The sequence below is a fragment of the Solanum stenotomum genome, chromosome 2 (genome assembly GCF_019186545.1).
Source record: "Solanum stenotomum isolate F172 chromosome 2, ASM1918654v1, whole genome shotgun sequence".
Taxonomy (NCBI): Eukaryota; Viridiplantae; Streptophyta; class Magnoliopsida; order Solanales; family Solanaceae; genus Solanum; species Solanum stenotomum.
In genome coordinates, this window is record NC_064283.1 from 902,939 (window position 1) to 916,201 (window position 13,263).

Here is a 13,263-nt window from a genome sequence, read left to right on the forward strand (position 1 = left end):
TCTCTCCTCCCTCTCCCAATCTCGCTTGCCATATATACAAATACATATGTATAATATACAATTATCTAACCGATATACATATACAATTCACCTCTCGCCCACTATTTGCCCTCTCTTGCCTCTCTCCTCTCTCTCCCAGTATCGCTCGCCTCTCTCCTCCCTATAACATGTAACTACGAATTGTAATTATCAAACTATAGCTATGGAGAATAATTATGCTATTTTTGAGTGGCTATATATGAAAATTCCTCTTAATTTTAAGCATAAATAACTTACTTCTCCGATAGCTAGCAAATGTTTACCAAACACTTTTCGGATTCTTAAACATAAGAATCTCCAAAATAAAAATTATAAAAGTTAATTGTTACACTCTTTTTTTTTCTTTTATTTGTGTACTCTTTTTCTACTTTACGTGACACTATAGCTAGAGTAATAAGTAATTTTTATGCTTACCATAGTTTTTCGAGTTCAAATAATACTTATTCTTATTAATCGTCTTTGTTAGAAAATAGTATTACAAGATGAGAAATAAAAAATATAAAAAATATATATTTGCCTAGTTAATAAAATTTTCTTTAACATTTTTTTTTTCAAATACATATTTAATATTCATGAAAGATATGTCAAATTATGTTTTGTCTAGTTGTTACGACACAATACGACACAAGTACAATATGATTCAATACATTACAATACAATATAAAACATTACATTACATTATGAAACAATACATGAACGATCCAAGTGTAAACATCATTAACACGACAAGCGACATAAACCAATGAGAATATGGTGAACAAGACTTCCACACCTTGTTTGGATAGTTGTTATATGTTGTATTGTAACACATACATTATGAAACAATACATAATAATCAATACAACGATACATTATGATGCAGAACATAACACCCATCCTAACAAAGCGTCAGCGTAATGACTAAGCTCGTATCCTTCATGAGAAATGCTATCTTGTCTTGAAACATACCACCACACTAAACTTGTGCCATCATCTCTTGAAACATACCACCAATTCAAACTAAATCTGAAATATCTTGCAATAGAATTTCATCATTACGAGAGATGTAAATTGGTCTAATCATACTTATTGAAGGCATCGAACCCACCATAGTCCACAACTCCGCAACTCCATATTCCTTCATAATCCACACATACATCCTGTGTTTATAGTCACAAGTGATGCATAGATTACCTGACGAAGACACTAATCCCCAGTCAATAGTGTCACTATTTGGGTTCGGCAATATTGCTACATTTCCAAACGTAGCATCTCCGGGGTTGAACCATGTCACATAACTATCACCGCCACCACCATCACTACCACCAGTGATCCAATGAAGCTTTCCTTTAACAAATTGAACAGATTTAGGCAAAGAGATAGTAATTGGAAACTCTTGAATGGTTTTCCAGGAATTACTTCGTAAACTATAGACATTAATATGAGCAATCAAATAACTAGATTTACTTGCCACAATTTCAACAATTTGGTAATCATTTTGACAATCGACATAACCAAATCTATACTTGCGCACATCAATTCCTGAATGAGGAAGTTTATACAACTCTCTAATCGACGGATTCCATAGAAACAGAACCTCAACTTTAGCACGGTAGATTATATACCAATCTTTTAGAGTAATATTAATTCTTTTTGCTGATGTACCAAATATAAAAAATAAATGAATTACATATATTTACTTTCTTGGATTCACACGATTTAGCTATTGGAATTTGGAAGTACAGAAGAAAGAAAATAGAGAATTATAAACGTAAGTTGCTTATGATATACACATAGCATCTTTTTAAAAAATAAAGAATGTAAAAGATCTCAAATAAGTTTTTTATAAGCAAATTAATAAATACTCCATAATCCATATTTTGACAACTTAACTTGAAATAAAGAATTTAAAGTTGAAATTTCTTCTTTTTAGGAGTTTTCCAAACATCAAATTCCTCTATTTCAAGTTTTCCACTCACAAACTCCCATTTTCTTTTCAAGTAAAATTCACATGCTAACACAATTTTAACTTCTTTCTTTTTAGGAATAAATTGAAACACACACAACTTGAAAATTCGTATATATATATCCTTTAATTTAACGTTAGTTGATATTTATGTTTTTAAATTTTGGGTGTGAACAAATAAACACTTAAACTTGTATAAAGTTGATCAAGTTGACACATGCACCCTAGATGATATAATACACGTAGATGCCACGTAGGATACTGTGTGGACATAAATAACCACGTAGGAAGCCAAGTAGAATATGTGTGTCTACTTGTTCAACTCTATACGAGTTTAAGTGTATACTAATGCATACCCAGTGGCGGAACTAGGATTTCCATTGAGGAGGTTCCAAAAAAAAAACATGCTAAATAGTGTTGTACCAGATTTCAAGCTAAAAATTTGAAAAATGTTAGTTGGCTATATTTGAACCTACACGCCTATTAGCTTATGAACCCCATAGCCACTGAACCAAGTCATTTACTTGTGCTGAGGGGGTTCAATATTAAATATATAGACATTAAATACATATTGAACATATATACATTGTATAATTTTGATTCAGTGAGTTCGGATGAACCCTCTGAAGTCCACGTAGATTTGTCCCCGTGCACATCTTTCAATTTTGAGTGTACACAAATAAATGTTTAAACTTGTATAAAATTAAATAAGTAAACACATGCATCCTACATGACATAATACATGTAGGATGTCTCGTAGGATATGAATTGCCACGTAAGAGGTCAAGTAGGACATGTGTGTCTACTTTTTAACTATATACGTGTCATGCCAAGTAAAATGACACTTTTAAATAAATGTGTGGGTAATTTTTCCTTATTATTATGCCCCTTTTTTTATTTTTTTTTTAACAAAACTTGATTTCAAATAGGTTTTTTTTCTCTTCCTAAACTTAAAATAAAATTATAGCAAAATAAGAAATAAATAATCCTGGAGTTTATGAATAGAAAGGAAAGAAACAAAAAAAAAAATACTAAAAGAAAAACTTCCCCAGTTCGCCTCTCTACTGGAGTCGCCGCCGCCAATGGAAACCTCGAAGCGCAGAGCAGCAGCAACAGCATCAATTGCTAATTTAACCAATGATAATTCAGTTCTTCCTATAGAACTAATATTTTTTGAAATACTCATAAGGCTGCCTGTGAAAACCTTGCTGAAGATGAGATCTGTTTCAAAATCCTGGATTTCTCGCATCTCAACTCCCGAATTTGTCAAAGCACATCTAAATTTTTCAACCAATAATCGAGAATTTGCTCACCACAGGGTTCTCAGTGTCAGGTCAGGTTCTCACATTCACGACGACGGACATATTACTAGATGGAGATATTTCCGTACCTTTTCTCTTTACGCAATTCTATATGGAGAATCTCCCTGTTTTCCTGTTGAGCTTCATAATTTTGGTGTAAGTTATAATGTTTTGGGTTCATGTGATGGATTGTTCGTTATTTCAAAAACCTGGTATGATAATGACATTGAGAATCTGTTTCTATGGAATCCGTCAATTAGAAAGTTGAGTAAACTTCCTTATTCAGGAATTGATGTGCACAAACGTAGATTTGCTTATGGATTTGGTTATATCGAATGTCAAAATGATTACCAGATTGTTGAAATTGTGGCAAGTAAACCTAGTTATCTCATTGCTGATATTAGTGTTTATAGTTTACGAAATAATTCGTGGAAAACCATTCAAGAGTTCCCAAGCATCTCTTTGCCTGAAAATGTTAAATTTGTTAAAGGAAAGCTTCATTGGATCACTGGTGGTGGTAGTGGTAATAACGCCACATGGTTCAACCCCGGAGATGAGAAGTTTGGCAATGTAGCATTGCCGAACCCAAGTGGTGACACTTTTAACTGGAAATTAGTGTCTTCATCTGGTAATCTATGTATGACTTGTGACTATAGAAACAAAACAGATGTGTGGATAATGAAGGAGTATGGACTTGCAGAATCATGGACCATTGTGGGTTCGATCCCTAAATTTGTAAATAAGGTGGTTTTGCCGATTTTCATCTCTCATAATGATGAAATTCTATTGCAAGACGTTTCAGGTTTAGTGTGGTGGTATGTTTCAAGAGATGATGGCAGTTTTGATCGTCCTGAGGATCAAACACGTTGTGAATATGATCGTGGAAGTGAGCTTAATCTATACATTGAAAGTCTTGTTTCGCCAAATTCTCCTTGAAGAGCTATGGATTGATGAGGGAAGGATAGAAATTTACTTACGCTATGGTCTATTGAGGTAAGAAATGTACCCCATCCAATTCTCAATATGATATGTAAATATACAACTCTTGTAGAATGATTGTGATTATCTTTCTTCCTATTGTTGTTTATCATGTTAGTGATATTTAAACTCTGGAAAATAACTCTTCCAAGTGTTTTGAAAATATAGCTATCTGGTAAGTGAATCCATTGCAGACAATTGATACATAAGCATGTAAAAACAGGGAAACGAAATGTGGTTCAACAAGAGGAGTCTTACAATCTCGGAAAAACCTCTCTATCTCACAAGGTAGGAATAATAAGGTTTGCGTACACCTCACTCTCCACGGATCCCGCTATGTGGGATCATACTAGGTATATTGTTGTTGTTGAGAAAGAGTCATCAAGTTAAAGAGCAACGTTGAAATGGTGTGTAGCTAGCAAGTTCATTAAAAACCATACATAAAAGTCAAAAGCTCAATGCATAACAATGTCTATGTTTGAGTTAACTTTTAGTGCATTTCAATTATATTTCTTCGGGTATTATTACTTTCTACCATCACAAATATCGAATTATTATGTTCGTTATAGATCGGACCTATGAGAAAAAAAGCCCACTGGTGCAATTGTATGCTCTTTTTGTAAACGTTAGATGAGACCCATACTGGTTTTGAAGATGGGCCAAGACAAACTTTAGTGTTAGGATGTTTATATGGGCTCCAATAAAACTGGTCTTTGGGCTCTGCAATTGATATAGGCCTGTTGGTACCCTTGAAATTTCATGTGATTATTCTCTGGGCTTATTATACAGTCCAGTGTGGATTTCTCTTCAATTTTTATCAATTTCTAATTTCGTCTTCACAAGTGACAGTGTTTGATTGAACAAGAAAGGATAAAAGATCTTTTTTTGTATACGTGATTTAAAACAAATTTAGACAACTAAAACATTTCGGATATAAATCATTTTATTAAGAATAAAACTCGAAGGTTACAGTTAAATTATTTCTAAATAAGTAGAACATTTTTTTTAAAACAAATTGGAAAAAAGTATGAATGGAAGAATAATCGTATGCCTAACACGTTGCTTCTCATTTCAAACTTTGTTACAAAATATCTATCACTTGACATTTTAGAACTCTTAAAAAGAAAACAAATGTGTCTAAGTCAAACTAAGATTATATAATCGAACCTCTTACGGCAAAACAAATAAGCTAGTCCACGTATAATATAACAAAATACATCTATTATGTAAGAAGTGCATACATAAAACCAAAAAAAATCTTCAACTAAAGTCTATTATGATAAAAGATTTTTTTTGGAGCAAAATAAAGTTACCTTCGTGAAATCTATAAATTATGAATTAGAGCTGATGAATCAACTACTGATGCTTGCATCGGTGCATCGGACTATCCAACTTTTAACTAATAGTCTATTTGGCAAAGCTTTTGGGAGAAAATAAGCACTTTTCAACTAGTAACGAAACTGCTTTTTAGAAGCTAAAAAAGTAATTTTTACTAAAAAGCATTTTTGAGAAAAATATAAATACACTTTTTAAAAGTTTGATCAAACATTAATTACGTTCAAAAGTATTTTTAAAATTTCTTATCACACAATTGTTTCTTATCAACTTTTTTTTAAAAAAAAATAATAATTAATTTTTAAAAACTTGGCAAACAAATTACAAGTCAATTGCCTATCAAACTCTTTTTTTATGATTTTTATAAGACCCAAAGAATATCACACATAAAGACAACAAATAAGCAAAAAAATCTAGATAACTTGATATTCTCTTCATATATATGTGGTTCTTATGTAACCAAAGTCTATCAAGTTGATTTTTATAGATACTCCAATCCAATAGTGTCACAACCTCATATCAACTACATTTCTATTCCCCCCTTTCTTCTAAACTTGACATCCCTCTTTCTTTTGTGGCTATTCTTGAAAAAAAAATTCTTTAATCTATGGCTACTCTCACAAATTTTTTGCTCAAACCCTCTCCAAATCTAGCTTCAATTACAAAAATTAGCCCTTCACTTTACTCCAATTTCCCTTTTGAGAAATCCAAACAATCAATTTTCAAGAACCTCAAAACAAACAAGCCCTTATTGATTACAAAGGCAACAGCAGCACCTGATGTTGAGAAAAAAGTGGCCAAAAGTGAAAGAGTACAAAAGGTTAATAGTATGGAGGAATTGGATGAAGCATTAAAAAAGGCGAAAAATCGACTAGTTGTGGTTGAATTTGCAGGCAAAGATAGTGAGCGTTCCAAAAATATTTATCCTTTTATGGTGAATTTAAGTAAGACGTGTAACGATGTCGATTTCTTGTTGGTGATCGGAGATGAAACGGAGAACACTAAGGCACTCTGCCGGAGGGAAAAGATTGACAAGGTAACGTTAGAAATTTACACATTATTACGTATGTTTCAATTTATGTGGCTATAGTCTAAATAAGCATGCAGTTTTAACTAGTCGATCTTGATGTTTCATGAATTGAAATGGATGGAGATATACATGGAATATAACTAGTAAATTGATTGGCGTGTATATAATATAATGGATTGTGTATGACTAGATCTAGCTTTCGATCAGAGGCGATTCCAATATTCAGACTTGATTGATAGGTTCAATTTTGGAAAATCTTAGCCAGATATTTTGAAATCAAACTTCAAAACTATAATATTAATTGAAATTTTAGTGATTTTTTTTTATATGTTTCGCATTATAATACTAAAAAGTATAGTGAATCCATATAAAATAAACCTACAACCCCTTAAGATAATCTCTTTGATAACTAGACGTGGATCGAGCATTTGAAATTTATTGGTTCAAAACTTGAAGTTTATATGTATATACTTATTGAATTTTGCGATAAATATATAGGATGGGCCATATTAGTTACTAGTTTCGATTGAACTCGTACTAAACACACTATGACCCTTACATACCAATGTATAAAGTAAAGTCTATAGTTACTATCTTGCTACAACTTCCACCCATATATATATAACGTGCACGATCCGATAATAATAGGGAAAAGCCCCTCAACTTTGTCATTTAAAGTTGATATACCCCTCGTGGCTGTTATCAATTACTATCAAAGTCGAGATGATTAAAAGATAAATGAAATATTAAGGTCTCTTTTTTCCGTATAGGTACCACATTTCAACTTCTACAAAAGCATGGAGAAGATCCACGAGGAAGAAGGCATTGGGCCGGACCAACTAGCCGGTGATGTACTGTACTACGGTGACAGCCACTCCGAAGTAGTGCAGCTCCACAGCAGAGAAGACGTTGAAAAGGTAATCGAAGATCACAAAATCGATAAAAAGTTAATAGTCCTGGATGTTGGATTGAAGCATTGTGGACCATGTGTGAAAGTTTATCCAACGGTGATCAAGCTATCGAAGCAGATGGCTGATACAGTCGTGTTCGCGAGAATGAATGGCGATGAGAATGATAGTTGTATGCAGTTTTTGAAAGACATGGATGTTATTGAAGTGCCTACATTTTTGTTTATAAGAGATGGTGAGATTTGTGGAAGGTATGTTGGTTCTGGGAAAGGTGAACTTATTGGAGAAATTCTTAGATACCAAGGAGTTAGGGTTACTTATTAAAATTGTTGAAGTTATATTATATACTCAATTGGGACATTTGATACATTTGTGTTAAATGATTATGGGGACTAGTTAAGTGGGAAAAAAACCAAGTTGAGATTTAAGTTTTGGTATGTTTAGTTTGTGAACTATGTTGTAAGTGATTAAAATTGTCATCATGATAATTGATTTTGAATGAGAATGTTCTTAGTTAAGTAATCCTTATTAACCTTGATTTTGTTGAATCATTTAGCTTGAAATGATCTTAATTAAAGCGCTCGAAAAATCCTAACTTAAAGAAAATGTTAGGGATGGGAAGAGAGTGAAAGATTATTGAGGTGGTGAGTTCGATCATTACATGACTCAACTAGATTAGTTGAGGTCTTGTGATGTTCTAGTTGAGTCATGTGATGACGTTATGTCGTAATATTAAATTAGGCTCTTAGAAATTCTTATATAACAAAGAGTTAAGGTTACTTACTAAAATTTGTTGAGAAATGTTGAGGTTATTTATATTTTATCATTGGGACATTTGATTTGTGAGACGATCATTATGGACTTAATTTTGTATTTGTATTATGAATATCCTTTTTCAAAAAATTATATATGTATAGAAAATTGTGCGAAACATATCGATCAAATTTTTTTTTCCAAAATTGCTAGGTTTACCACTAGTATTATATACAATTTTGATTGCACTAATTTTATATCTCGAACTCGCCTCTACCCCTAAATGTTATGACAAAGGAGGTTTTGATTATTCATTATCTTAATTCTATCCCATTAAATAATAAATTAAGCAATTAGGTAAGCTTCATTAATGTTAAATAAATTGAGTTTATTTATATTAAAAAACAAATCAGATGCTAGATATAATATAATATAATTTGAGCTTGAGTCGTTTTTTTTGCTGTTGTATATATTACGTTAAGCGACACTAATTCTCTAGCTACCTAAAAGAGAAAAAGTAAAACAAAGATTAAGAAAATGCTTAGAGTTAATTTGATAAGTTTAACAGGTCAATTAATGTACTAATAAATTAGCAATTGCAACTTGTATTGGACAACTCCTAGTATGTCGGCAAAGTTGATTTAGCACGTAGTTTCACACCTTTTAAGATTTGAATATACTTCTATGTTCTATATTTATTGTTCACGTTACTAAAAACAGTTATCTCAAATCATTTATTAATTTATAAATCAAGATAGAATTAATTAATTTTTTTCCTTTTACCCTTATAATTAATTCTTTTGAATGTGTAAAACAGTTTCTATAGCGGTAAATTAGTGAAACTATTCTTCTTATTTATGATTTCGCAAAAGATTTATAAAGAAAAAAATAGGCAATACGAAGTTGAATAGTAAATAGTTAGTTTTGAACTATTATTGTTTTGCTTAATGAAGTGAACAAGAACCAAGAAAGATCTCATGTTCAAATTTAGCTAGGCAAAGAATATTAGGTATATCTTCCAATTTGCTTAAGTTTAATTTTAGTGGGATGGAGTTATTTAATACCTATTTTGTGTCATATAATCTAAAGAATATCGAAATTTAGCAAATTTTGCGTTAGAAAACTTATAAACTTAATATTTGAAATTCATTTTTGAAACGCGTAAGTTAATTGAACCCAAAATATCAACTATAATTATGGTGTAGTTTTACGAGTGATGTTTAAGGATTATGCAGATCTTACCTCTATCTCATGGAGAAAAAAAAGATTATTTTCGTGATAGACCCTCAATTCAAGTACAACATCTCAAAGTAATTTTACCAAGAAAAGCAAACACGAAACACCACCATCATGAATAAATAAATAGAAGAAAAAATTACACCCTACGACTATGACAAGAATGAGTTATTCGGATGGTAAGCACTCCTCACTTTCAACGCAAAAATTACAAGTTCGAGTCATCAAAAAGACAAAAATGGATAAGAGCTCCTAGGAAAGGATTAAAAGAAACACCCTACATGACTACATCTATTTCTGAAAATATCATATATCACATAGCATATACAATGTCTATAAACATCTTTAATTATACACTATTGTATACTTTATACAATCTATATATAGTGATTTCCCCCAAATATAATATAATATTATATATTTAGCTAGGGAACAATTAATATTTTCAAAACCTTTATATTTATGAAAAATCTCCAAAAAATTAAATAAAATTGCATCAAAATAAAATCAGTCTTATCTTATTTAATACTTATTACACTGATTTGTCCTGTGGTTTTGCTTAGTCAATAGTATTTATCTATTTTTGACTCTTTAGACATTTTCTCAGTCAATAATCCAATCCTTACCTTTATCTAACCTCCTTTCTTGTACCCTTCCCCCACCCACGCACTCACTCCTATATAAATACAACTTAAACAACTCAAATTTAATCATTTCAACATCAAAAACTAAGATATTTTTTTTTTTCATCATATCAACACCAACAAAAATTCAAAAAATCTAAAAAAAATTGTAAAATGGAGAAGGAAAAACCAACCAAGCCAAAGAAAAACATGATCTTGAAGTTTTTACCAAAAGCAGCAGCAGCAACAGTTATATTCCAAAATCACCCTTTTAGTCCTGGTAGAGAAAAAAGATTTCATCATAATCACAAAGGATTTTCTGGTCCAATTATATCAATAATCCCAGCTGAAGCTAGAAATAGAAAATCAAATAGCGAAACAAATCAAGAAGAACCAACATCGCCAAAAGTTTCGTGCATTGGTCAGATCAAACAGAGGAAGAATCTCAATAAATCGAAGAAAAAGGAATGCCCCAAATCACTGGAAAAAAATCCGAGTAATAAGAAGAAGAAATCGTCATCAAGCTCCAATTTTAGAAATATATTTCAAAGACGAAGAAAAATCGATGTTAATAAAAATTCAAGTGATATAATTTGTGAGGTAGAAAACAGAGCACCCTGTTTGAGTCAAATGAGGAAATATGCTAGTGGTCGTGAAGGTAATTTATCGAATTTCGATTGGAAAAACATACAAATTACACCTGATGATCATCGGAAATATTATTCCGATGATGACAGAGATGATTATCGCGATGAAGATGGAGATGAAGATGAAGAAGAGGTAATAATTCCATTTTCAGCTCCAATTTTAGTAGGAGGAGATAATAGACCAAATTTTACTTTGGAGCCAAAAAAGGAAATTAATTTATGGAAAAGAAGAACTATGACTAAACCAAATCCTCTTCAATTGAAAAAATAAGTTTGTTTAGTTGATTTTGGTGTTGTTGATTCATTTAAGCTTATAATTAGTTTACAAGTGATCATGTTGTAAACTATGCTACTTGAATCTTGGATCTGATACGGGTGTGACAATATTTTTGAAGAATTCAACTATTCAAGTAATATAGTTTATTTTTACTTTTATGAAATTCTGTATATATTCATGTTACGATTAAAGCTTGTTCTTTTCATTGATTCATTGTTCTTTATTCATTTCACCTTGTAATTAGTTTACTTGTAAATGATATTTTGCTCGAATCTTTCAAAAATATAGAGGCATGCGAATTTTGAAAAAAATATATGGTAATCCAGGATTTTGGAGGATTTGAGTAACAAAGATTGTAAATGAAATATATTATTTTGAACTCCAGCATATATTTATGTTACGATTAAAATTCATTTGGCAATAGAATTTCGGGTGAACAGATACTTCGAGATAGAACGAAAAAAATTGTATGAACCTTGTGGCCACGTTCTTAATTCAAAATTGGAACAAAAAAAAGGCGTCTAATATCAACCCTAGTACTAAGGGGGGAGGGGGGGGGGGGAATTCAAAATTAGAACAACAATAAAAAGTCGTCTAATATCAACCCTACTAAATGGAGAAAAAATACAATAGAAAAAGGATAAAAAAAATCATATGGGGAGCGTCGAATTGGTTATGCAGTACACTATTCGAATTTAATTAAAGCTTCAAATATCGAACGAAAAAAAAAGTGTTATTTTGATCGGACACGTAATTTTTGTGGTACACACACGTAATTGGCATATGTATGTTGATACTTCACATCTAACAACAAATTTTGTTTGGTGGCAACTATTATTATGCAGTTTTTGGGTAGGGTCCAAATAAGCAGCCAAAATTGAATTTGGACCATAGTTTTCAAAGATATTTCACATATCTTTAATGTTGTACAGATAATTTGTTAGTGCATATTTTTTAATTGTTTGGAGTATGAAATTTTTGCACGTTTTAAAAAATACATTTTTGATTCGATTAAGAAAGTCCATTATGAAGAGTTTAGCACAACAAACAAATATAACATTATTCGTGAGATCAAATTATAAATTTGAGACTGTCGATTAAAACTAGAAAACATTTATCATTTCATCAGATCTCAAAATGATTAATACTATAAAATTGGTAATTATATATAATTATTAAGAAAAAGACGTACATATAAAGTCAATAACAATCTAATAGCTGCAGAATTTCGTAAGCATTTTACGTAATGTGTATGAAACTATATATAACTCGTGAATATACTCATAATATAATATACAAGAAGGGTATGATATATATATATATAATAAATTGAACCTTACATGTAATATAAGTAATGTAACGTGGAAGCAGCTACTACCATTAAATTGTTGCCTTCTGATTTACAATTCCACTTGATTTTTAAATTATAAGTTAGAAAAATAAAATAATGGTTGATTGTTTACGTTTACTTGGTTAACTCCTTATAATTATAAAACCAACATTGGCATTGACCTACTACAAGATTTTAATTAAAAATACGTCCGACTAGCTGTCAAGTAGCTACTCTTTCTTTAATTTCGTGTGCGTGATGTTCGTAGCGACGGATCTACGGTAATAGTTATAAATTCACATGAATATGTTGGACTATTCTTATATTTATAAATATTTGATTATAAGAAGTATTATCATTACATATCATTAACTTAAGATCGTTATAAGAGTTGAATGTATGATGAGTTTGCAATTAAAGTGGCAACTCTTTCTTTGAATTTGAGTTAGTTGGTGTTTGCCAATCGGATCTATTGTGTAACTTTATTAAGAAAATATGTGAATATATATATATACACGATTGTAAATCATACTCCCTCCGTTTCACAAAGAATGGTCTAGTTTGACTTGGCACGGAGTTTAAGAAATAAAGAAGACTTTTGAATCTTCTGGTCCTAAATTAAAGTTATGTCAAATGTACAAAATGCCCTTTGATCTTGTGACCTTAAATATGTCACGTGAAAAGCTGAAATTAAAATGTTACTAAAAAAAGAAGGAAAAACTGCTTATCTAAACATACTTCACTATCATATATACTTATTTTACCTCTAGTTTAAAACAATTACATATAATATCACTTTTAATAACTATATCATATATTTTAAAAAATTTAATCAGTTATACAAGTCCCTTAAATATGGTG

At 31.0% G+C, this 13,263-nt stretch overlaps 3 protein-coding genes and 1 pseudogene across 3 annotated transcripts; 3 read left to right on the top strand and 1 right to left on the bottom strand.

The window, feature by feature from the left end:
• Window positions 1–890: 890 nt before the first annotated feature.
• LOC125854591 (F-box/kelch-repeat protein At3g06240-like) lies at window positions 891–2,365 on the bottom strand (annotated as a pseudogene).
• Window positions 2,366–3,014: 649 nt separating this feature from the next.
• Window positions 3,015–4,912, top strand: LOC125854386 (F-box/kelch-repeat protein At3g23880-like). Its single transcript, XM_049533917.1, has 2 exons — window positions 3,015–4,278; window positions 4,487–4,912. The coding sequence occupies exon 1, from the start codon at window positions 3,067–3,069 to the stop codon at window positions 4,219–4,221; it is 1,155 nt and encodes a 384-aa protein (XP_049389874.1). The 5' UTR covers window positions 3,015–3,066; the 3' UTR covers window positions 4,222–4,278; window positions 4,487–4,912.
• A 1,164-nt stretch (window positions 4,913–6,076) lies between these two features.
• LOC125854399 (thioredoxin-like protein CDSP32, chloroplastic) lies at window positions 6,077–7,902 on the top strand. The gene is made up of 2 exons (XM_049533932.1): window positions 6,077–6,634; window positions 7,399–7,902. Exons 1-2 carry the CDS (start codon window positions 6,206–6,208, stop codon window positions 7,858–7,860), a joined length of 891 nt encoding a protein of 296 aa, XP_049389889.1. The 5' UTR covers window positions 6,077–6,205; the 3' UTR covers window positions 7,861–7,902.
• Window positions 7,903–10,243: 2,341 nt separating this feature from the next.
• Window positions 10,244–11,283, top strand: LOC125854405 (uncharacterized protein At1g76070). The gene has a single exon (XM_049533940.1). The coding sequence runs from the start codon at window positions 10,323–10,325 to the stop codon at window positions 11,064–11,066; it is 744 nt and encodes a 247-aa protein (XP_049389897.1). The 5' UTR covers window positions 10,244–10,322; the 3' UTR covers window positions 11,067–11,283.
• Window positions 11,284–13,263: the final 1,980 nt, after the last annotated feature.

What these genes read in the sequence shown, in the direction of transcription:
- LOC125854386 (XM_049533917.1), top strand. Translation starts at nt 3,067, where the DNA reads ATGGAAACCTCGAAGCGCAGAGCAGCAGCAACAGCATCAATTGCTAAT.
- LOC125854399 (XM_049533932.1), top strand. Translation starts at nt 6,206, where the DNA reads ATGGCTACTCTCACAAATTTTTTGCTCAAACCCTCTCCAAATCTAGCT. An exon ending in GGAGGGAAAAGATTGACAAG is followed by an intron (nt 6,635 to 7,398) that starts GTAACGTTAGAA and finishes TTTTCCGTATAG; the next exon opens with GTACCACATTTCAACTTCTA.
- LOC125854405 (XM_049533940.1), top strand. Translation starts at nt 10,323, where the DNA reads ATGGAGAAGGAAAAACCAACCAAGCCAAAGAAAAACATGATCTTGAAG.